At 44.3% G+C, this 22009-nt stretch overlaps 1 protein-coding gene across 3 annotated transcripts in view; it reads left to right on the top strand.

Annotated features, from left to right (window-relative positions):
- Positions 1–6122: 6122 nt before the first annotated feature.
- Positions 6123–22009, top strand: part of MAPK8IP1 (mitogen-activated protein kinase 8 interacting protein 1) — an 89021-nt gene continuing 73134 nt past the window's right edge. For 2 of the 3 annotated variants that reach the window (XM_053278264.1, XM_053278253.1), the window contains exon 1: positions 6125–6674. In XM_053278264.1, coding sequence (XP_053134239.1) covers positions 6589–6674 — 86 coding nt within the window. In that variant the 5' untranslated portion in view covers positions 6125–6588. Of the gene's footprint in view, positions 6675–22009 lie in introns of all 3 variants that reach the window. The other variant, XM_053278237.1, reaches the window with a different exon arrangement.

The raw sequence follows: 22009 nt of genomic DNA, 5'->3' as shown, positions 1-22009 counted from the left end.
TCCGTATACCAAGGGGCCAAATTTGAAGTGGATCGGAGGGGACGCTTGGGAGCAATCGTGTCTACTGCCCTAGTGAGCAAGTTCCAATTCTCAACCAGGGCATCAACAGGATCACCGGCAAAGCCAACACTGAATCCCCCCAAGGCTTCTTGGAATCTTACTGGATCCAATAACTTCTTTGGGAGGACCATTCTAATGGGCCCCTCACCCCTGGGGAGGTGGGAAGTGGTTGTAAGTTCAACCTTAACCAGATGGTGGTCCGTCCATGACAATGGGGAAACCATAGGAGTCCCCACCCCCGGAACACCACTCTGATCAGAGTAAAATACCAAATCAAGTGCGTGACCTGCAATATGCGTCGGTCCAGAGACCACTTGGGATAGGCCCATAGTTGTCATGGCCGCTATGAACTCCTGAGCTGCCCTGGACAAATTGGTCCCAAAATGAACATTGAAGTCCCCCAGCACCAAAAGTCTGGGAGACTCCAACGCAAGTTCCGCGACCAAGTCCATGAGCTCAGTAAGGGATTCTGCTGGGCAGCGGGGCGATCGGTACACCAACAGAAGTCCTAATCTATCCCTGGTCCCCAAACTCAAGTACACACATTCAATATGGTCCGACACCCTAACAGGGACCCTGGTGAGGGAGATGTTATCCTTATAGACCATAGCCACTCTACCTCCCCACCCACGTCCCCTCACCTGCTCCTCTACAGAATATCCTGGAGGGAGAAGCTGGGACCAAACTGGACCACTAGCCTCCCCCAACCAAGTCTCGGTAATACATACCAAGTTGGCCCCTTCATCCATGATCGAATCAGGGATGAGTTCAGATTTATTTTGGACTGACCTGGCATTACAGAGGAGCAGGGAAAGGCTATCTGGGTTGTTGGCAGTGCTCTCCGAGGTCAGAGAGCTGGCAGGACAGCTGGCAGGGGAAACAGCTATTAAATGTCTGACTACCCTTCCCTTGGAATAGCCCACTGACCTGCCAATTTTACTTCTTCTATTCCCCACCACCACCGGGATAGCTGCCCCATAGTCAACAAAGGCACCCCCTGTGCCCCCATCTCCAGACGAACCCAAACACATTACAGCAACTTCTACCCAAGTCTAAAACAGCTTAAAACTAATTAAACAGAAGCCCTCTAGCCCTTGCCTTTGTTCTCCCCCGAAGTGGCAACCCCGCCAGTGGCAGGCCCACCGCCACAAGGAGCCTTCCTATAAAGCCCAAAACTGAGCAGGTGACCTGAGGAACAGCTGAGTCACTCAGGGGGTGGTCCCAATCCTGCCCCCACTTCCCACAGATGTTAACCTGAGGCTGCAGCCCCACAGGGGAAGCAAAAGCAGGCAGGCAACAGCAGAAGGAACCCCAGCACCCACCTGGTCTCTCACTCCAGGCAGCACTGGGTGGGAGATAGATGGACTCTCCCTTTCTCTCTCTGCTGTATTATTATTAATAATATTAATAAATATAATCATGGTTTAATTAGAACAGTATCTCCTGGAGCATTCTTAAATCTACTTTTATGTTCTTGGATTCTTATTTTCAAAGCTCAAGCAGCTTGCCCAATATAAGTTAACTCACAAGGAGAAATAACATTGACTGCGTTGCAGTTGCCAAATGTATGAAAATGAGTTGTTTTTCAAAACAGAATGAGTATATTGTATCCCTTCACATATATGCTTGCATGAAGCGCAAGATCCACATTTATAAGTGCAAATAATCTCAGGAACACACTTGGGTTTTCTTTGTTCTATATCTGGGCTCACTACTAAATTCTTTAAGGATGGATCCCTTCTATAACTAAGATTAGGTTGTTGTGTACAACCTGGTATGTGTTGTTTGAGGTAATAATGTTTCAGAATTGTTCTCCTTACTTGATATGATAAATGTTGAATAAGCCATACAACAAAATATTGTGTCAACACTTGTTCTATGTAATATCCATTCTATATTTCTGCAAGATCCTAATCAAGATATTTGCTGGGATATCCCCTATACAAAAGCATTTTACCCACTTTAAGTGCTTCTTGGTAGTCTGAATTATTGAAACAATTCCTGTGTAATCTCAAAAACTGACCATATGGTAAATTTGTTTTCAGATGTTTGGGTTGATGACTACTGAAATATAGAAGAAATTTTTAAGCAATGGCTTTCTTATCATTTCGAACCTTAAGTTGACATCCAGGTCGTATAACTAGTACATCTAAAAAGGATATCGAATTTTTTTTTAGTTGACTTGTAAAGTTGATGTTAATATCAAAAGAATTCATCCAAACCAAAAAAAAAATAAAAAAAATTGGAGTAACTAGAACCACAGAAGCAGTCCCTTGACTATTCTGAAAAAATACATCCCACCTTGGATTGCAACCAAATCCAAATTATTATACCTAGAAACACTGACTCATTCAATGAAGTTGCTTTCTAACCATTTGTTGTTTTGCCATCTGTGATCTCTGTACACTCATTCTCGACAAGAATAGCAGATATGATGACTGAAACCCCCATTAAGCTTTTCAAAATAGAAAGGATATTATAAACAATATATTCCTCCATCCTGGTTGCAGGATGGAGGAATATATAATGCAAAATAATCTGGCTGCAGATTATTTGTTAAACTACAGGAAACAGGTAGCCAAATACAAGGGTCAGGATGAGTAAAAGATCACCATGGCCCAACCCTGGAAACACTGATTAAAACTGTCTTGAATATATGGTGCTTGATAACTACCACTCCCTGGTTCTGTATTCAGTACTCAAAAATATAAAATCTCCATCTAAATTAATTTTTATTTATTATCTATTTAACACATTTTAATACTGTCCTCTATGCACAATCTAAAAACACAATAATTAAAACATTTAAAATTCAGATACAAACTCTAAAACCATAAAACTATAAACTAAAAGCCTGACTAATCAGGTAGGTTTTCAGGTCCTTCTTAAAAACATCCAGAGAAGGGAAGTTCTTTTCTTTTTTTTTTTTTTTAAGGAAGTGTGTTCCAAACTCCTGGGGCAACCCTAGAAAAGGCTTGATTTTGATTTGCCACCAACCAATCGGGTGGCAACAGCAACCAGAGCTTCCCAGACAATCTTAATAGGTGGTAGGGTTCAGTAAGAAGAAGGTGTTAGCTTAAATACCTTGGCCCCAAGCCATTCAGGGTTTTATAAGAAATAACCAGCACTTTGTATTTTGCCTGGAAACTTATTGGCAGCCAGTGTAGTTCTATTAAAATGGGTGTAATATGATCTCTTCAGGAGGGTAAATGGGTGTAATATGATCTCCTTCAGCCAGGAGATCAACTTGGCTGCTGCATTCTATGCCAACTACAGTTTCCAGACAAAGGCAACCCAACGTAGAACACATTGCAGTAGTCAAGTCTGGATGTTACCAGCATATGCACCACTGTTTTAAGTCACTTATCTCCAGAAATGGGCATAGCTGGTTGGAGACAAGCCTATAATTCTGAGGGATCCAATGCAGGTTTCTTCCACAGTGTCCTAATAATTGCCACTTTGAAAAAAGGAGGCATCCTACCCTCTCATAAAGGTAAAGTGTGCCATCAGGACTGTGTCAACTCCTGGCGACCACAGAACCCTGTGGTTGTCTTTGGTAGAATACAGGAGACTGGTTTACCACTGCCAATTCCTGCACAGTATGAGATGATGCCTTTCAGCATCTTCCTATAACAAAACCCTCTCCTGCTAGATCATATAAGCCATTTCGGACAAGGATCAAGAGATCAGGTAATAAGACAAAGTGCCCCAAGCAGCTTATTCATCCACATCCTTGGGAGTCTCAAACGGAAATTGGTCCAATTTAACCATACAAGAGGAGCTGCTGGACATCATGCATTGAACAGTTAGAAAAGTCGCCATTTTACAATTTCTTAGTGTCAAATGTTTGGATGTCAGAATGTTCAGAAGTAATGGTCTAATAAGACAGGGGAGGGCAATCTTGGCCTTCCAGCTGCCATAGTTCATGTGGCTGTGAACTATGGGAGTTGCAGTTCATCAACAGCTGGATCTAAGATGACTGATGATGGTCCTGAAGCATGTCCTTAATGTTTTTCCTGGTATCTTACAGGTGGGAAACTGAGAATGAGCTGGATGTCTACCCAATGAGTTAATTTAACCCAGGGATTATTTAATCCATGAATACTGCTATGCAAGCTTCTATGTCCGAGAAGATAAGGACCTTCCTAAAACTGTGATATCAAAGTTGTGAACATAGAAAGCTGCCAGATACTGAGTCAGACCATTGGTCTATCTAGCTCAGTGTTGTCTTACAGACTGGCAGTGGCTTCTTCAATGTTGCAGGCAAGAATCTCTCTCAGCCCTACCTTGGAGAAGCCAGAGAGGGAACTTGAAACCTTCTGCTCTTCCCAGAGTGGCTCCATCCCCTGAGGGGAATATCTTCCAGTGCTCACACTTCTAGTCTCTCTTTCATATGCAACCAGGGCAGACCCTGCTTATCTAATGGGACAAGTCATGCTTGCTACTACAAGACCAGCTCTCCTCTCGGGGAAGGTTTCTGAAAAGTTTTCATGGAATTGAGCAGACAGCTTAAGATGCGTCTGCTGCTATTTGTGCCAGGAAAAAACCACATTACACCACTCAAAAAACCACATTACACTCACGCTTCTTTGTCAAATGTGCAATGGCGTTTGAGGCATATTAGTTTCCTACTAAGCCCCGCAATGAAGTTGGGGATACATACTTCAAAGCAGACATATCTAGGATTGGCTAAGAAAGCCAGTGTGGTGTAGTGGTTAGCGTGCTGGACTAGGACCGGGGAGACCCGAGTTCAAATCCCCATTGAGCCATGAAACTAGCTGGGTGACTCTGGGCCAGTCACTTCTCTCTCAGCCTAACCTACTTCACAGGGTTGTTGTGAAAGAGAAACTCAAGTACGTAGTACACCGCTCTGAGCTCCTTGGAGGAAGAGTGTGATATAAATGTAAAAATAATAATAATGTTCAGTGGATTCTTGAAATAAATAAATAAATATAAATATAGATAGATAGATAGATAGATACCTGCAAAGGCTGATATGTTACAGAATAAGCATTTGTGGGTCTATTTGTCAGATACATGAAGTTGCTGTCTAAGCAAATTAGCAAAAATTACCAAAAGAAGAGAAAAACATCAGTAGCAGGCATCTGAGAGAAGCCACAACTCTTGCTTTTTTCCTGTCGTGCATGCAGCTATTAAAATCACTGCAGACCCCTTCACTGGTAACTATTGACAGATTTGTTCCCAGTGCAAGGATGCAAAACACAAACAAAATACTTCAGAATTTGAATGATTATGGTAATTTTATTGATGACTTCAAGTTCTAAGGGAGGAAGTTGGATTTTATTATACTTGCAGTAGTTACTATTCTGGACTACTGAAATGGTATGGATAAATTAAATCACATTGTCAAATGTATTCATATTCCTATCATTTTGATCAATGTCACCACTTCTCAAATCCCATCCCCTTTAGTAACTAGTATGAAATCTTAATCCTTACTTTTTAAGCTCTTGCTATGCTAAATATCTGTTAAGTTTGTTATATCCCTATTGAACCATTCTCAGCTGCCCAGAGGTTTTCTGTTCTGCTTACCCTGCTGTCTGTTATGCCTGAATAACAGACAGCCAACCTACCTGAGAACCTACAAGTTACCCCCCACGCACCCACCATTAAGTTCCTCCTCAGAACCCACCTTTTCAATGACGACTTTGGCCTTACCTATGGTCTTCATCCCCAACAGAAATGAGCCTATATTTACCAGTGCAATTTGCTCACACTCATCTTGCTACTCTGATCTGGTCTATTACACACACGCACGCGCCGCCGCCACTCAATCTGCTGTTTACTTGCAGTACCATAATTTAGAATGTACACTCATCGGGGCAGAGAACTCTCATGTTCCCCCGCAAATTGCCCGGTAACAGCGCCACCACTGTCCAAATAGCAATACTGAAGGGGGAGAGTACCAGTGCCCCACTGGTGGCGGTGCTGCGGCTGCCGCCTTTGCCAGGCTAACTCTCCTTCTGCCTCGCCCAGGCCCTGCTCCCACCTGCTTCCCTGTCGCTCTTGTCGGGCTCCTCCCCTTCTCTCTTCTGCCCCCCCTCGCCCGCACCCTCCATGCAAACCCCACCCCAGCGGCCCTCTGCCCGCCTTAGCGCCTCTCCTTCCCGGGCTGCTGATGCTCTGGCCCACGCAGGCCACCTGCCTGGTGGGCGCCCGCTTTCACCTGCTGCAGCCTGTTCCCCCAGCAAGAGAAGGACGGGGGCGGCTGCTGCTGCTGCTGCTACTGCAGCATCCAGCCTGGGGGGTGGAGACGGCATCTGTCTTGCAGCTGCTGTTGCTGCCAGCGCCGAGGTGGGATCCAGCTTCGACTGTCAGCAGCAGAGGCGCCCCGTCCCGCTCACCCCCCGCCGCCCTTGCTTCCTCCTTTCCTACCCCCCCTTCCCCCGCCCCGGTAAATAATCGCTGTCTGCTGCCTGCCCTGCTGAACCCTCCCTTCGCCTTGCCTGCCTGCCAACATCAGCAGCACCCCCATCCCCCTCCCTCCCGCCTGTATGGAGAGGGAGAATGGCGGAGAGAGAGAAAGGAGCCACATCCCCGACCGGATCCTCCCCGTTCTTGGGGCTGCACCTCGCCTCGCCCCCCAATTTCAGGTACCGGAGCTTCCCCCACCTCAGCCCCCCGGGGCCCTTTCCGGAGGGAGATGCTTTCGCCGCAGGTCGGGGGTGGGGGGAGCAACAGCCTCGACTCTGCTCTTCCTAGCCTTGCTGGGATGGGGGGGTGCGGGGGGGGTCCTCAGGCCTCCCCCCAAACACCCCTTTCCCTTTCATTCCCTGTGGGATTGCTGTCTAGCAAAAAGGGCTGTCCTCCATCCCCCGTTATAGCCATCTGCTGTTTATTATAAGGGCTCGGGTAAATGGTGACAGTTCCCACCACCTCCACCTAGAAAAGGAAAAGGAAAGGCTCCCCTGCTCCTCTTGGGCATACACAAGCCCCACAGAGGTAGAAGACTGGGGACAGGGGGGACCATATGGAGCCAAAGGAGATGGGTGGGGCTGGGGGCTGGGGGCTGAAGCCCATCTATCAAAACACCCCCTGTTATTTCTGGCCATCCAAGACTGTGGTATCACCAGCCTTCAGCCAGCAGGTGGGTGTCAATAGCATATCTCCCCCTTCTCTCTGGAACAGGTGGGGTACCTGCTCATGGCCAAGGCATGACTCTGGGAAGAAGTCAAGGGAGCCAAGCTGCCATTGGAACAGCAGCAGCTCCTAGAGAAGGGGGTGGGGGTGGAGGGTGTGTTTTTCCTGCTGCTTTGGGAAGAGAAAGAGGAATAGGAAGGATTCTTTTTCACATTTCCCTGAATACAATGGAGATTAAAACTACTCTGCACACATTCCTGTCTCAGTAAACTGTGCTCCACACCATTCCCTTCTGTCATAAACTCCATCCCACAGTATTACACGCTTGCTCCCTACAATATTCACACAACTCCACCTAAATCTGGTTCTCCTCACGCTGCTCCCAGCCTTCCCTTGGCACAAATTTCCCTCACGCTATTCTCTAAAGCTTTTCCTTTTCCTAAAGAGAGACACTTCCTACCCTCCCACAAATCTTACATTGTCTTTTCAGACAAATCCTCCATAAAATATTGGCACCTATGGCACAGTCCTTGTCCATATTCTTCCCTTTCCTATTGAAACCAAACCAGGAGGTTTGGGGCAGATTTACAGTTGACTGATGAGAGCTTTGAGACAATGTTGGACCTGAGCTGTAAGGAAAACAATGCCTATAAGGTGTGAGCAGAGACAGTCATAAAGGCCTTAATCCACCTGTCTGAGATTACATAGATTCCTCCTTGATCCATAAACCTGCTTCTGAAGGTATGCATTGCATCTGAGCTATAGGTCACCACCTCATATTTGCTCATGTAACTTGGTTTATCTGCCTAGTGTGTATGTTTTATAAGAATTTGTGAGGGTGGATGTCATATTTGTCAGTATGAACGTGTGATTGGCCAGTTTCTCATTAATAGATATGTTTCATGATTGGTATGTATCTTGGAGTGCAATGCTTTCTGAGCTGGAAGGAAAGCCAAGATTGGTGGTAGATTCTTTATGATGCAAGGTTATAGCGTGTCTTTAACTAGAACAGACTACAGGAACGTGTTTGATTGTTCAGCAGGCTCAAGGTGGAGATGATCTAAGTGTTATGGTAAAGAGAGGTTTTGACACTGTAAATGTGGGATTTCATGTGTTATAGATCCTGTTTGTGTTGAACTATCTACTGGTTCTGTGTATCCTTTGATCTGAATATCCCTCCTGGAAGGGACCAGAAAATGATTAAGTTGTCTCCAAGGCAGGATCCTCCATCCATACATCAGCCTTGCCATCAGCTAATCCAGATTGCAGTTTATCACAAGCATAGGTGGGTAAACAAGGTGCCTCCAAAATAAAATAGATGGTCCAAGCAAAAAAGATAAGGCTCTAGTCTACAGTGAGAACAGCCTTGTAATAATAGAAGAAAATCACTCTGATGTTCCACCTAGAGGAACATTTGACTGTGATGAGTGTTGATGCCAGTGAATAAAATGTGTGTACTACTGGCACAGGGCTGCAGACGGGGGGGGGGGGGGGGACTTGAGGAAAGCAACCTCATTTTAAAAAAATTGTGGGGGGGAGACACATGGGGGGAGATATGGGTTATTAGGTTTTGTGGGAGGAGTTCAATGGGGGGGATCCTCAAATGCTCTCCTGATAGGACGGATAGAATCTGCGCTCCTGATAGGACTTTATATGTCCTATTTATCAACTTTGCCCTTTCAGAATCCTAATATTTAGGGACACCTTTTACAAGTTGCCATAATCTTTGAGTTATGGCCTTTCTAGATGACAAAATAAAAGGATGCTTGTTAAGGGACATACTATAATGAATGATAGAGAATGGCCATAGGAATGCATTGGTTCCTTCCTAATAGTATTTATAAAAATACATGGACTTTCTGAATGGTCATTGGAATTCATTAAATCCAGAGTGTGGTTATATCCTCTCCCTGTACAACAGCATTGCTGAGAGTGGGTAGTTATGCTGTGCTGTGTGAGAGTGTCTTATTTTTTAAAATAAGAGAGGTGTCCAGATCCGGAGAGAGCCTGGAATGAAATATAGAAAAAGTGGGGGGAAATTCACAAAGTGGCATTTCTATATTGATGGAGGCAGCCTTTGTCAGGAATCCACCCCACCGTTTAATAACACAAAAGTGTCCCTGATGGATGAGTCCAAAGATCCACCTAGCCCAAATTCCTGTCTCCAACAGTACCAGCCAGAAGAAAGCCCAAGTGCAGGGCATGCAGGCAAGCATCCTTCCAATATGTTTGCCCTCAGCAACTGGTGTTCAGAGATATCTATCTGTCTATCTATTATTTGATTTGATTTGATTTGATTTCTATACCACCCTTCCAAAAATAGCTCAGGGTGGTTTACACAGAGAAATAATAAATAAATAAGATGGCTCCCTCTCCCCAAAGGGCTCACAATCTAAAAAGAAACATAAGATACACACCAGCAACAGTCACTGGAAATACTGTGCTGGTGGCGGATAGGACCAGTTACTCTCCCCCTGCTAAATAAAGAGAATCGCCATGTTAAAAGGTGCCTCTTTGCCAAGTTAGCAGAGGTTAGATTCTCCCTAGGAAGATGGTTTCATTTAACTATCATGGTAAATAGACCTATTCACCATGAATTTGTCTACTTCCCCTTTAAAGCCATTTAAGTCCATCACTACATCTTATTGCAACTACTTCCATAATTAATAAATTATGTGAATTTATGTGAAAATGTGAATTTGTGAATTTATGTGAATTTATGTGAAAAGGAATACTTTTGTTTGTATTGCCAATGAGTTTCATTCAGTGACTCCAATTTCTAGCATTATTTGAGAGGGAGGGGGAAAATATTTGTCCACTCTCTTCATAACATACACAGTTTTGTAAACCTCTGTCATATCCACCTATGTCATGTTTTTTTCTTAAGCTAGGAAAACAACAGTGGGGTTGTATTTTCCCAGCATCAGAATACTGTGGTTGGAGTCCTGGAAAAATGCAATTTTCCTGAAACAAGCAAAACCTTTGGGGAAAAGCCATATTTTATTTATAATTTGTTGCATTTATATACCACTCTATATAAAATCTCTGGGTGGTTTACAATCCAAACAAACAAAAATCTAAAAATCATATAAACAGATTAAAATTACCATAAATAAAACTTTAAAACATCATAAACTAAAAGCCTGATAAAGCAAGTGTTTTCAAAATTCATTTTAAAACAACCAGAGATGGGGAGAGTCTGATTTCATTTGGGAGTGTGTTTCAGAACCTCGGGGTGACTCTAGAGAAGGGCCAGTTTTTGGTTGCCAACAAGTGAGCTGGTGGCAACCATAACCAGACCTCCCCCAATGATCTTAATAGTAGGGATGTGCATGAACTGGTTCAGCAGTCCTTTTACGGACCACCAAACTGGTCCGGAGGTCCGGCATTCGGCCTGGTTCAGCGGTGGGGGGTTACTTTTAAGGAGTGGGGAGGGCGCCCATCCCCCCCTTTTCCTCCACTGGAACTGTCCCCAGAAACGTTGGCGCAGGGCTACTGTGTACCTCCTTTCAGCCCCAGTCAGCGTCATACTGGAAGTGGCCAGTGCATGTGCGCATGTCACGCATGTGCACTGGCCACTTCCAGTACGACGCTGACCGGGGCTGCAAGGATGTATGCAGCAGCCCCACACCAGCTTTTTTGGAGACAGCGCTGGCGGGGGGGAAAGCGGGTGGGCACCCTCCCTGCTCCTTAAAGGTAACCTCCCACCCCCCAGGAGTGCACAAACCTGTTTGTGCACATCCCTACTTAATAGGCAGTGGGGTTCATGATGAAGAAGGTGTTCTCTTATATGCGCTGGGCCCAAACAATTCAGGGATTTATAGGTAATGACCAGCACTATATTTTCCCCAGAAACTAATTGGCAGCCAGTGTAGTTCTTTTAAAACAGGAGTAATGTGGTCTCTATGGGTGGCCCCTGGATGCCACATTCTGCACCAATTGCAGTTTCTGAACTAATTACAAAGGCAGCCCAACATAGAGTGCATTGCAGTAGTCAAGCCTGGATGTTACCAGCATATGCACCACTGTTTTAAAGTTGTTTGTCTCAAGAAATGGCTGTCTCAAGAAATGGATGTTGCTAGCATATCAATTGACGCTGATAAAAAGCACTCCTGGCCACTGTCACAACCTGAGATATCAGGGAGAGGTTTGGGTCCAGGAGTACTTCCAGGCTATGCGCCTGATCTTTCAGGGGGAGTGTAACCCCATCCAGAACTGGCAGATCTAAACCATTTACTATGTTCTAGCCCCCCACAACAAGTACCTCCATCTTGTTTGGATTCAACTTCAATTTGTTCTCCCCATTATCGATTCCAGGCAAGCATTTAGAGAGGTTAAGCCATCTCCTGACAAAGTTGATATGGAGAAATAGATCTGGGTGTCATCAGTATATTGATAACACCCAGTATCAAATCCCCTGATTATCTCTCCCAGCGGTTTCATGTAGATGTTTAAAAGCATTGGAGATAAAATGGAGCCCTGTTGGGACTCCATATAGTAGCTCTTGCTTTGAAGAGCAACAATCCCCAAGTGACACCATCTGGAATCTACCTGAGAGGTAGGAGTGGAACCACAGTGCAAAGCAATGCTTTCCAACTCCAAGCCCCTCAGGCAGTCCAGAAGGATACCATGGTCGATGGTATCCAAAGCTGCTGAGAGATCCAAGAGGGTCACACTCCCCCTGTCAATTCCTAATTGGAGATCCTCCATCAGGCTGACCAAGGCAGTCTCCACCCCATAGCCCTCCTGAAAACCAGTTTGAAATGGGTCCAGATAATCTGCTTCTTCCAAGACTGATTGGAGTTGAGAAGCCACCACCCTCTCACTTACCTTGCCCAACCATGGAAGATTGGAGACAGGCCTATAATTGCCTAGCTGCATTGGCTGGGATATACATGCAATTTTTCTTCTAAATTTTCTCCCACATCAACAGCCTTTTCATAGAATACTACAATCACTACAGAGGTTCAAATGTGCTTCTTGGTGTCATACATAAAGACACCTTAGCTCTGTGGCTGATTAGTTTCATCAGGGGCCTTTAGTGTGGTTCAAGTACCGCTATTCCAAGTGGATTACCAAACTCCTATGTTGGAGCTTTGCAATGAATCTTAGTCTCGGACACCTTCCCTTGCAGGCCTCCACAGCTCATGACCCACCAAGCCAAATATAACTATCAGAGTGTGGTTACCCTTCGTAGACTCATTCAACCTCCTGCTTATTTGGCCCACCCGCGATTGCAAAAAGGCAGATTGTCAAGAACCTGGCAGACCACAATATATAGCTGGTGAGCTGTAGAGAATAATGTTGTGCTGGCCTGCTCTGCTATTCTGAAGATCACCTTCAGTTCTGTTTTGGCCATCTTTCAGAGGTTAATTTTAAGGATAGGTTCCGTACTGAAGTTTGCAGCTCAACACTTCTTTTCTTCAGATCTCTCTCTCTTCATATAGCAATGTCTATCTGTTTTGTGATAGTTCTTCGGATTTCTTCACAGTAAGAATGAATAAGATGTGGGTGGCTCCTGAGCCACCTGCTTCAGTGAAGACAAATCGCTTCTCTCCTCTAGTTCTAAAGCTGCCTGCTTGATTTGTTGAAAGTGATTTCACTGTGGCTGGATAAATAAAACCCTGCAAATTAAGCAATTAAAGCTGCCCCTGGAAATACAAATGATGGAGAAGTTGCTCAGTCACAGAACCAGCTAAAATAAGACAAATAGCACAACTATTCCCATGATAGTCTCAGTCTAGCTCTGAACTGCTGTCCTAGATACAGCATTTGTCTCCTGGGCTCACGTTCTCATGTAAACAGCAGCATCCAGAAGTACAAGAATGAAAATCAGATCCAGGTCTCCAAGTGCAGAGCTTCAGTTTAGACCGACCAATCCAGGAATAACATACTTAAGTGATTACACCTGGTAACGGAAGAAACAAGATCTTGATACTTGCTGGAAAGGATGTGGAGGGTCTCTGGAAAGTGTTTCAGGAGCTGGGTATCAGTTCAGTTAGCTGGGAGGAAAGGTAGGTCTTGATGCTACAGGTTTTGGAAGAATTTTTAAAACCAAAAGATGGCATTCAAATATTTGGATCAGAGACCTTGGTTTCTCTTTTCTTTTCTAAGAAACGACAAAGTTCTGTGGCACCCTAAATACTAAAGGAATGCATTGTGGCACAAGCTGTTGTGTTGAAGAGCATACATCTGATAAAACAGGCTCCTGTCTATGAAGCTCATGCTACTAATGTGTTAGTCTTTTAGATGCTACAAGACATTCTGCTGCAGCAAACTGAAAAAAGATAGTCCTTTAAAAATATTTTTTAAGGTTTGCAAATCTGAAATATCTGAATATTGTGCCACTAAAAGATAATACTTTCAGATGCCCCAGGAAGAGCTAGCATCAAAGACTCAAGCCCATTGACTAACCCTTCTGTAGGTACCTATGAGAAAAAGTCCTTCTCCCAGGTTCTTATGGTTTGAGGCTAGAAGACAAGCAGAAATCCCATTTAGCGCTTACAGTATCATGACCTAGTTTTTGTTCACTTTGTGCTCCAATTGTAAGGTGAATCCCAAGGAAATGTGCTTTAATATTAACTCCACCTAAGTGGAGGTGACAGATGTGTAATGTGCCAAGCTCCATCTAACCAGGAACTGAAGAACGATGTGGAATTTGCTGCTTTTCTTTTGGATGGCATTTCCTTCATTGCTGTTTTGTTCATGACCTTCTGTGGAATGCCGGACTGCTCTACTGACCTTAGAAGCCATCAGAATGCTTAGCAATGTGATAATTTTAAAAATAAAAGAAATTTTATTTTGGGAATTCAAAATTTTATTTTGAGCCACTTCTGGATAAGCCTCCATCAAACCCATGCACCTCTTTCTCTGTGGCAGACTTTCCCACAATCTCTCGCCCATCCAGTCTACTATCTACTACTAATAGGTGAACAATCTCTTGCCCATCCAGTCTACTATCCAGTCTTTGTGCCTTGTCATGGGTTGACAGTATACTCTGACAACAAGGGGCTCCATACCTGTGGCACCCAGTGCCTAATTTTGGTTGTCATCACGGTTAGTGCATTCATCAAATGAACTTGCTGCTTTTCCCAGTAGATGTCTTCCTGAAGAGTCACTGCCTAAACTGGTGCATACCACATCACTACTTTGTTGCCTTTATCTTCAGTTTTGTGCTGGTCACCTGCCCATCAGGGGACCCTCAGGTATTGCATAGGATCTGATATGGGGGTCTGCAAGAGGAGGGAGAACTCCTAGAAACTATGTGGAGGCACCTTTCCTGATTGCAACTCAGCTCACAGAAGGTGCTTGCTCCTTGTTTCAGGGGATTTTCCCCTCCCACTACAGGCCCCCTCCCCACCAGTGGCTTTCTAAAGGGCTCAGGGAGCTGCCTTATGGAGGACAGGTGGGCAAAATGGCTTTTGTGGGTCCCATTGCACTCGCATTTGCACTACAATAGGACACAACCCAATATACAAAGAATGGAATCTGGGCTATAATGCAGACTTGAACCCTTGCCCTTATGCTCACTCCTGTGTAGCTCTTCTGCACAAGATGTACAGTTAAACAGAACTTTGAAATGCACCTACAAGTTGTGGGCTGAACCATGATTTGCTTGTGTGTATATTTGTGTGTGGCCATCTGAGTGGGAGCTGTGCAAAACACAGAAATGAATTGCAAGGGCCCAGTGAGTGACTAGGTGGGATGGGTTCCAGTCCATGATCTGAGAGCACATGGTTCAGCAACATTGCCAGTGCTCAATCACAGGCCTTGGTCTGGTCAATGCCTGGATGGATGACTGCCTCAGAATTCCATGTATACTTTCTTGAATTCCCCAGTGGAAGAAAGTTGGAATATAAATGTTGTGAAATAAATAATGGGAACTCCTTCCTTCCCTATAGTTGGGCATTGCTGTCTGGGTTATACCTCTAAGGAACAGGATGGCATCTGGCATGGCTAAGCAGACAGTCCTGTTCCCTTCATGACCGTCTTGGATGCTCTTGTGAAACCTGTGACTCTGAGGCAGCACAGGATTGTGGGAATTCAGCCATATTCACCATACTGTGATATTTCTTGGAAGAAACAGTTATTACTTCCTTTTTTTCTTCAGTTTGCCCACTAATCTTTTCTAGCACAGAAATGCTGGAATCGAGGGAAAGGGGAAATAGTGTACATTTAAACCTTGGAGTCATTTAATATCATTAGAGTCAAATGATCAAAGGCCTTGAACTAAAGAGGTCTTAATGCAATGTATGTATGGTATATTGATGTCAATAACCAAATAATATTTATTGTAAACCGCCCTAAATTATAACACATAGCAGGTATATGATTGTACTAAATAAATAAATGGACAAGACAAGATTGGCACATGTAGCAGAGGGTAAAACTCTATGCTGCACCCCCTGATGGTGCACTGGTCCTGTGCCCCCTCTCGCCCCCCATGCACTTTGCCCCCTCTTCCTCAGTAGTGCCCAGTAAGTTTCCCCAGCTCTGGTTACCATCAGGAGAGGAGTGATGAACCAAAGGGCATGCTGTGATCATCTGTTAATCCCCTGTTCTTTCAAAGAATGCCTAGAACCAGGAAGATTGACCAGGCAGCAGATATAATCCTCCTTCACTGTTGCCACCAAAGCAGCAGTGCTGAAGGAGGAGCACAGCTGTCACTGTTGCCCACCACTGCCTGGTAGGCAACAATTAGGCCCTGCCCCCTGTCAAGCATACTGGTAGTGGTAGGCTATAGCAGATATGCTCCTGCTTCAGCAGGTGGCACCATTTTGATTTCCCAGATGTCCCACCCCCTGACTTTGTATCAGGGACTCGGACATCTAGGAAATCTAAAATGGGACTATATGATGAAGCAGGAGGAAGTCCATTGCCAGAGGATGTTAGTTTGCCGGAGGGCAGAGCCCATAGGGAGGCAATGGGAAGCAGTGGCAGCAATTAATGTCTTCCTCCTCCTTCAGGAGTTTGCCAGGTGGGTCCTCAACCCCATGCCCAACCTGATGCCGGCCCGGTCCTAAAGTCCTGACTTTGTCTTGGTTCCTTTGAAGAACAAGGGGACAGCTGGAGAAGGGACATCAAACAGGATAGTTCAATGCTGTGGTGCTAAGAACAACTTCCTCATAGAAGGGGCTTGACTAATGGAACCTGCTTGCATGTTCAGCATTTACCTGGTCTCCATATTAGTTCTCCTGAGAGCAATTTTATGTAATTAGGAAAATCAAAAACTACTTTATAGTTGTATTTAAAGAATGTGTGAGAGTAGTTCAGATGTTTTGTTCCTCACATGATTATGTTGTGCCAAGGTAGGGGTGGGTTGGATGTGTGCAACATGCATGCACACACACACCTCGTTGTGGGATTGGAAAGGACAGCCAGATGGCATCGTTTGAACTGGCCCAATGAGTTTATCTTTGCATCAGGCCCCGCAGTTCTTAAGACTGGCTGAAGAGAGGCTGCATAACCCTGTGGAAAGGATTTGGACTTGGATGTCCAGAAACAATTTTTAAAAGCATTTGAGCTTGCATGTGCATATTTTATCAATTGATGACTGAGGTGGCAAGTGATGATTTTTGTGTGTGAATGAACCATCACAGATCTAGCACCACAGCCTGAGCTTTCATATCAACTGACATGCCTTCAATCACAGCATGTTTCAATGGAGGCAGTTCAGGTGTGAGTCACTGAGTGATAAGTTACAAACTGATGAGATGCTTAGTGATTTCCATGCTTGTGCAGCCTCTGTTCTGTTATACTAACAGCTTAGGAAAATATGCTGAATAAGCACATTTGTAATTTAATGGGGAATATGTGAACTACTGTGAATACATCAAAAGGGTTAATAGAGTAGAAGGAACAGGAATTCAACAAAAATGTCATACCACAGCAAATGGTTATAAGCTGTCCATCAACAAGCTCAGTGTGACAATCAGAAAAATATTTCTAACAGTTTAAAAATGAATTTTAAACAATTTTAAAATGAGCATTTATGCTACAACTTTATTTGTGGCAAAGAACTTAGTATGTCTGAAAGAAGAGTAGGCGAAATGTATGGCCAGTAGAGTTACAAAAGTTCAAGGCGATGTCTGCACCTGCAAGTTTGTATAGGCCAATCAGACTTTGGGTGGGTTCTCACAACCTGCCCAATGGCATACAACTGGGAATCAGGATTTTTGGTTGTAAGAACCTGGAAATGTTGCAGCAATCTCAGTGCTAGTAGTTCTTTATTTCAGTCAGTGAGCAGCAAACCCCATTCAACTTTAGATTAATACAGAATAAAACAACTTCAGCAGTCTCAGATTGGCACTGTACCAACCAGTGTTCCCTCTAACAGGGATTCCCAGATGTTGTTGACTACAACTTCCAGAATCCCCAGCTGCAGTGGCTTTTGCTTGGGGGCTATGGGAGTTGTAGTCAACAACTTCTGGGAATCCCTGTTAGAGGGAACACTGGTGCCAACCCAACATATAACCAGGATTGGTAATCTGGGATTTGATCTACAGTTTCCAATTCTGGTTACATGTCAGGCTGCCAACCCAACATTGCCAAAAATTCCTGGGTTTTTAGAGTTGAAGGTTGGGTGCATGTGTACTGCACGAATCTCCCAATTCCCATTTGCCTGCCATAGCCTGGATTGTGAGAATCAGACCAGTCTTTCTTGAAGAACAGCAGCATTGCAATAGTTTGTAGTTCAACAGGAAATGTATTGTGCATGACCAGCCTTAGCCAACACTGCTCTGGGCTGCTGCCTACTGCACTGACATTGCACCATACCCTGCTTCAGGTGGAAGAGGGTTGGGTGTAGGGTACAATACAGATAGTCAAATTAGAAGCACATTGGACCACAATCACAGTGGAACTAGCCTATGGAGATTCACAATTCCAGACACGCTTTTGATCTAAAACCAGGCTAACCAAATCCAGTCTCCCGAAGAGCTGCTTTCCCTTCTCCACTTTCTGAAACAACTTGGTGGGGAGGGGGATTTGACAGACACAAAGATAGAAAAGTTGATTTTTTTTTTCATCCCTAAAGTCTCAGTCTAAAGTGCTGTGATGAACACTAGGCACTCACTGTGGGTTCCAAGGTTCCCCTTTTTTGGTAGCTAGTTCCCTGCTCCCCACCATTCAAGCTAACCTCTATTACACAGGGACCTTCAAAAGCAGCCTCTGATGCAAAGCTGTTTGGTAACAGGAACACTAAGCAGGGCGTTGTAGGACTACAAGACATCCCTTCCAACTCTAAAATTCTATTATTCCTGTTTAAACCCTTGAGGCCTGATTGCCATGTTTGTATTTGGGGAAGATGTTCCTTACTAACACGAGAGGGCATGCCCTAAACTCCTGCCTGTGGCTTCCAGCGGCATCTGGTGGTCCACTGTGCAAAACAGGATGCTGGACTAGATGGGCCTCGGGACTGATCCAGCAGGGCTGTTCTTATGTTCTTATGAGTCAGTAAGGTCCCCTGCAGCAGGTAGTTTGAGGCACCTAGTTTTTAGCCTACTTCCCAGTAGGCTTGTGAGATCACCCAGTATTCTGTGTGTTCCCCCCCCCGCCCCGCCATCAACTTAGCAGCGCCTGCACCAATATGAACTAAATTGGGTACAGTTGTAAGGACACATAGGGACACCTCTACGGCGTAGTTTGTGATGATGTCATCCACACTGATTCAAGATGGCAGACACATAAACTTGGTGCAAGTGGGCTAACTTATGAACCGCCTAACCGATTTGAACCAAATTTGCTACAGCTGTAGGGACATATAGGGACACCTCAATGGCATAGTTTGTGATGATGTCATCCACCCCAATCCAAGATGGTGATTGTGTGAACGTTTGGGGTGCAAGCCGGCTAATTTGTGGGCTGTCTAACCCATTTGAATCAAATTGGGTACAGTTGCAGTGAGTGACACACAGGGACACCTCAATGGCATAGTTTGTGATGATGTCATCCACACTGATTCAAAATGGCGGAGGCATAAACTTTGGTGTTGCAAGTGGGCTAACTTGTGAAACGCTTATCTGATTTGAACCAAATTTGCTACAGCTGTACACAAAGGGGCACCTCAACAACCTAGATTGTGATGATGTCATCCAACCCAATTCAAGATGGTGGACATGTAAACTTTTGAGGTGCAAGTGCACTAATTTGTAGACAGTCTAACTGATTTGAACCAAATTTGCTACAGCTGTATGGACACTTAGGGATGCCCAAATGGGGGTAGTTTGTGATGATGTCATCCACCCCAATCCAAGATGGTGGACGTGTGAACTTTTGAGATTCAAGTTCACTAACTTGAGGACTATCTAACCGATTTGAACCAAATTTGGTGCAGTTGTAGTGAGTGACACACAGAGACACCTCGATGGTGTACTTTGTAATGATGCCTGATCCAAGATGGCAGATGCATGAACATTCAAGGTGCAAGAGATCTAACTTGTGGATCTCAATTTGAACCAAATTTAGTTCAATTGTAGAGACAGTAAAAGGAAAGTAGGCTGCTTAGTTCTTACTAGAACAACTTGTTTAATTACAGTTCTTTGTTGAACCAGACCTCCATCTTGGCTACTTTCATGCCCTCTGCCACCCTGATCCCTGCCCAAATGTTAGAAATACAATGAAATTTAAGTCTTGCAACTTGACAGCATTCTGAAAATTGAATAAATTGGTATAATTTGAACAATTTATTCTGAGCTTCAAATCTGTGCTCCTTTTGTTAGGATTCAAATACCTGTGGTGTCAGCTTGAAGCCAGATGTGCCTCTGTGACAGTGAACTTGGAAATATATTGGTTTCCATTCAATTGTAATTAAATGACTGGTTTTGCCAATTTGAGGCTTAGCAAATTAAGGTGCTGGATACATTCAAATGTGTCACTTTGGTACTGAGGTTGGCTTTGTCTCTAACTAGTTATTGGAGTCTGGGAACTGCTGCTAAATGCAGATCTACTGGTAACAAGCCTGCAAGGTAATGAGATGATTTCTCCAGCCCCTGGGAGCCCATGCATTTGCAGAAAGGGGCCTAACTGTCTGCTTGTTGCTCATGCAACACGCAGGTTTCTGCTGCAAAAAGGGTCTGTGTATCTCTGGAGACGTCTAATAGCTTCTTCCAAGCCAATGTCAATCCCCATAGGAACCAAAGAAATGAAGGAAATGGAGAGAGGTAGTTTTCAGCTAGTAAGCACCATGGACAGGGATTTGATTTAGAAAATGCTGTGGCAGAAAGGAGTAATTAGCACGCTGGTCTGTTTCTGAGAAAATTAACTTTAGAAAAAGTGTGTGTTAATTTCAGCCAGTTAGCGAAACAAAAAACTATCCATGGAACCTGAGCACTGCCCACAACCATTTGGACAGACATAGGAAGGAAGACACCTTCTTCAGTGTAATGAATTGTCAAATGTCTATAACACAGTCTTGTTGAGGATGCAGCTGACACTCTCCAAATGCTTTGTTGCAATCAATACTGTGAATCAACAAAGAGCTAAAGTGAGGAAGTAGAGGCAAAGGAGGAAGGAAGACAATCTATGATGAGGGATGATTATGATGATGTGGAAACAAGGGGTTTCTATAAGCATGTATGGGTAATAGTGGTGCAATACCAGTGGGATGGGCTGCCTCTTAAGCAAGAGGATTTTCCCTTTTATGTGGTTAAATAGAACTATGTAATGGAGTTCAATCATGTGCTTTAGCCATAGGCGATGACAAGTTCCTAATATGGTATATCCTTATATGATCTCTACTTGTGTTGGTTTCTGTCCCCCAACTCAGCTGTTCCCCAAGGCCAGCATACTTTTCTGTATAATGGTTGCATTGTCTTACTAATGGTTGTATTCTCTTGCTATCTCTTACTAGTTGAGATAGGTTTATCAAGGGAGAGATGCCACCAGCATTTCACCTGATGCCCAATAAATACACATTTCATGTAATGATAGAAGCTGGAATGCCAAATAGTAAGTCCAGTAGTCCATGTTGGTAATTTAATACAGTTTTAGAAGCAGCAGCTTCAGTTCATTTTTATGTGGGTGGCCGTAAGCAGGTGCCTGGGGAGTGTGTGTGTGTGTGTGTGTGTGTAGCATAACCTTGTACAGCACAGGGAGGTCTGGATTGGCTTGTATGTGTAAGTAAAAGAAGCTACTGAAAAAGGGTATGGGTTGTGTATGAATTTTTCATGGATCAGATTGGAGAGTTAAATAGTCTAGCACTGTCTTCGGCAGTAGCCAGCCTGATACTCCTGGGAAGTTCACAACTGGGCACAGTGGAGACAGCTTTCCCATTCTGCCTCATTCAAGAGTTTGGCATCTTCCTCTGAGCAAACTGAGCTTTGGCTGCTGTCAGAAAAAGGATACTGAACGAGATGGTCCATGGTCCTAATCCAGGCTGGCAGCTCTGATTGGAAAAACAAGACTGAAAATGAAGACAGGCAGGAAATAGAAAAGATGATGTAGCAAAAGCTGGGAGAAAATGGTAAGACACAAGGAAAACAATGCCGGAGAGCACACACCAGGTTCTGTTAAAGAAAATAAAATGGCAAGAGAGGGAGAGATGCACTGGCAGAAAGCCAGGGGTGATGAAACATTGAATAAATCCTTTCTGGTTATGCAGCTTGAGTAATTAAAAATGGTATTAATGTTGTCAACAAACACAATGCAGCTTCAGGCCGCATTCATTAAAATGGAATCTCATGTCTCCCTCTCATAAAATTGTTGGGGCTGTTTTGCGGAGATCTAGCAATATACCTCCTGCTCCTACCAGCTGCCTATACTTTCTCTAAAATCCTCTGAAGAAATATTATCATTCTCCCTACCTCTTGACACCGACTCAACAGCACACTTTACCTTTACCTCTAGGGGC

Source organism: Hemicordylus capensis, chromosome 1, assembly GCF_027244095.1.
Source record: "Hemicordylus capensis ecotype Gifberg chromosome 1, rHemCap1.1.pri, whole genome shotgun sequence".
Lineage (NCBI taxonomy): Eukaryota > Metazoa > Chordata > Lepidosauria > Squamata > Cordylidae > Hemicordylus > Hemicordylus capensis.
Note: the sequence above shows the minus strand (reverse complement) of the source record. Positions and strands in the feature narration are given on the sequence as shown.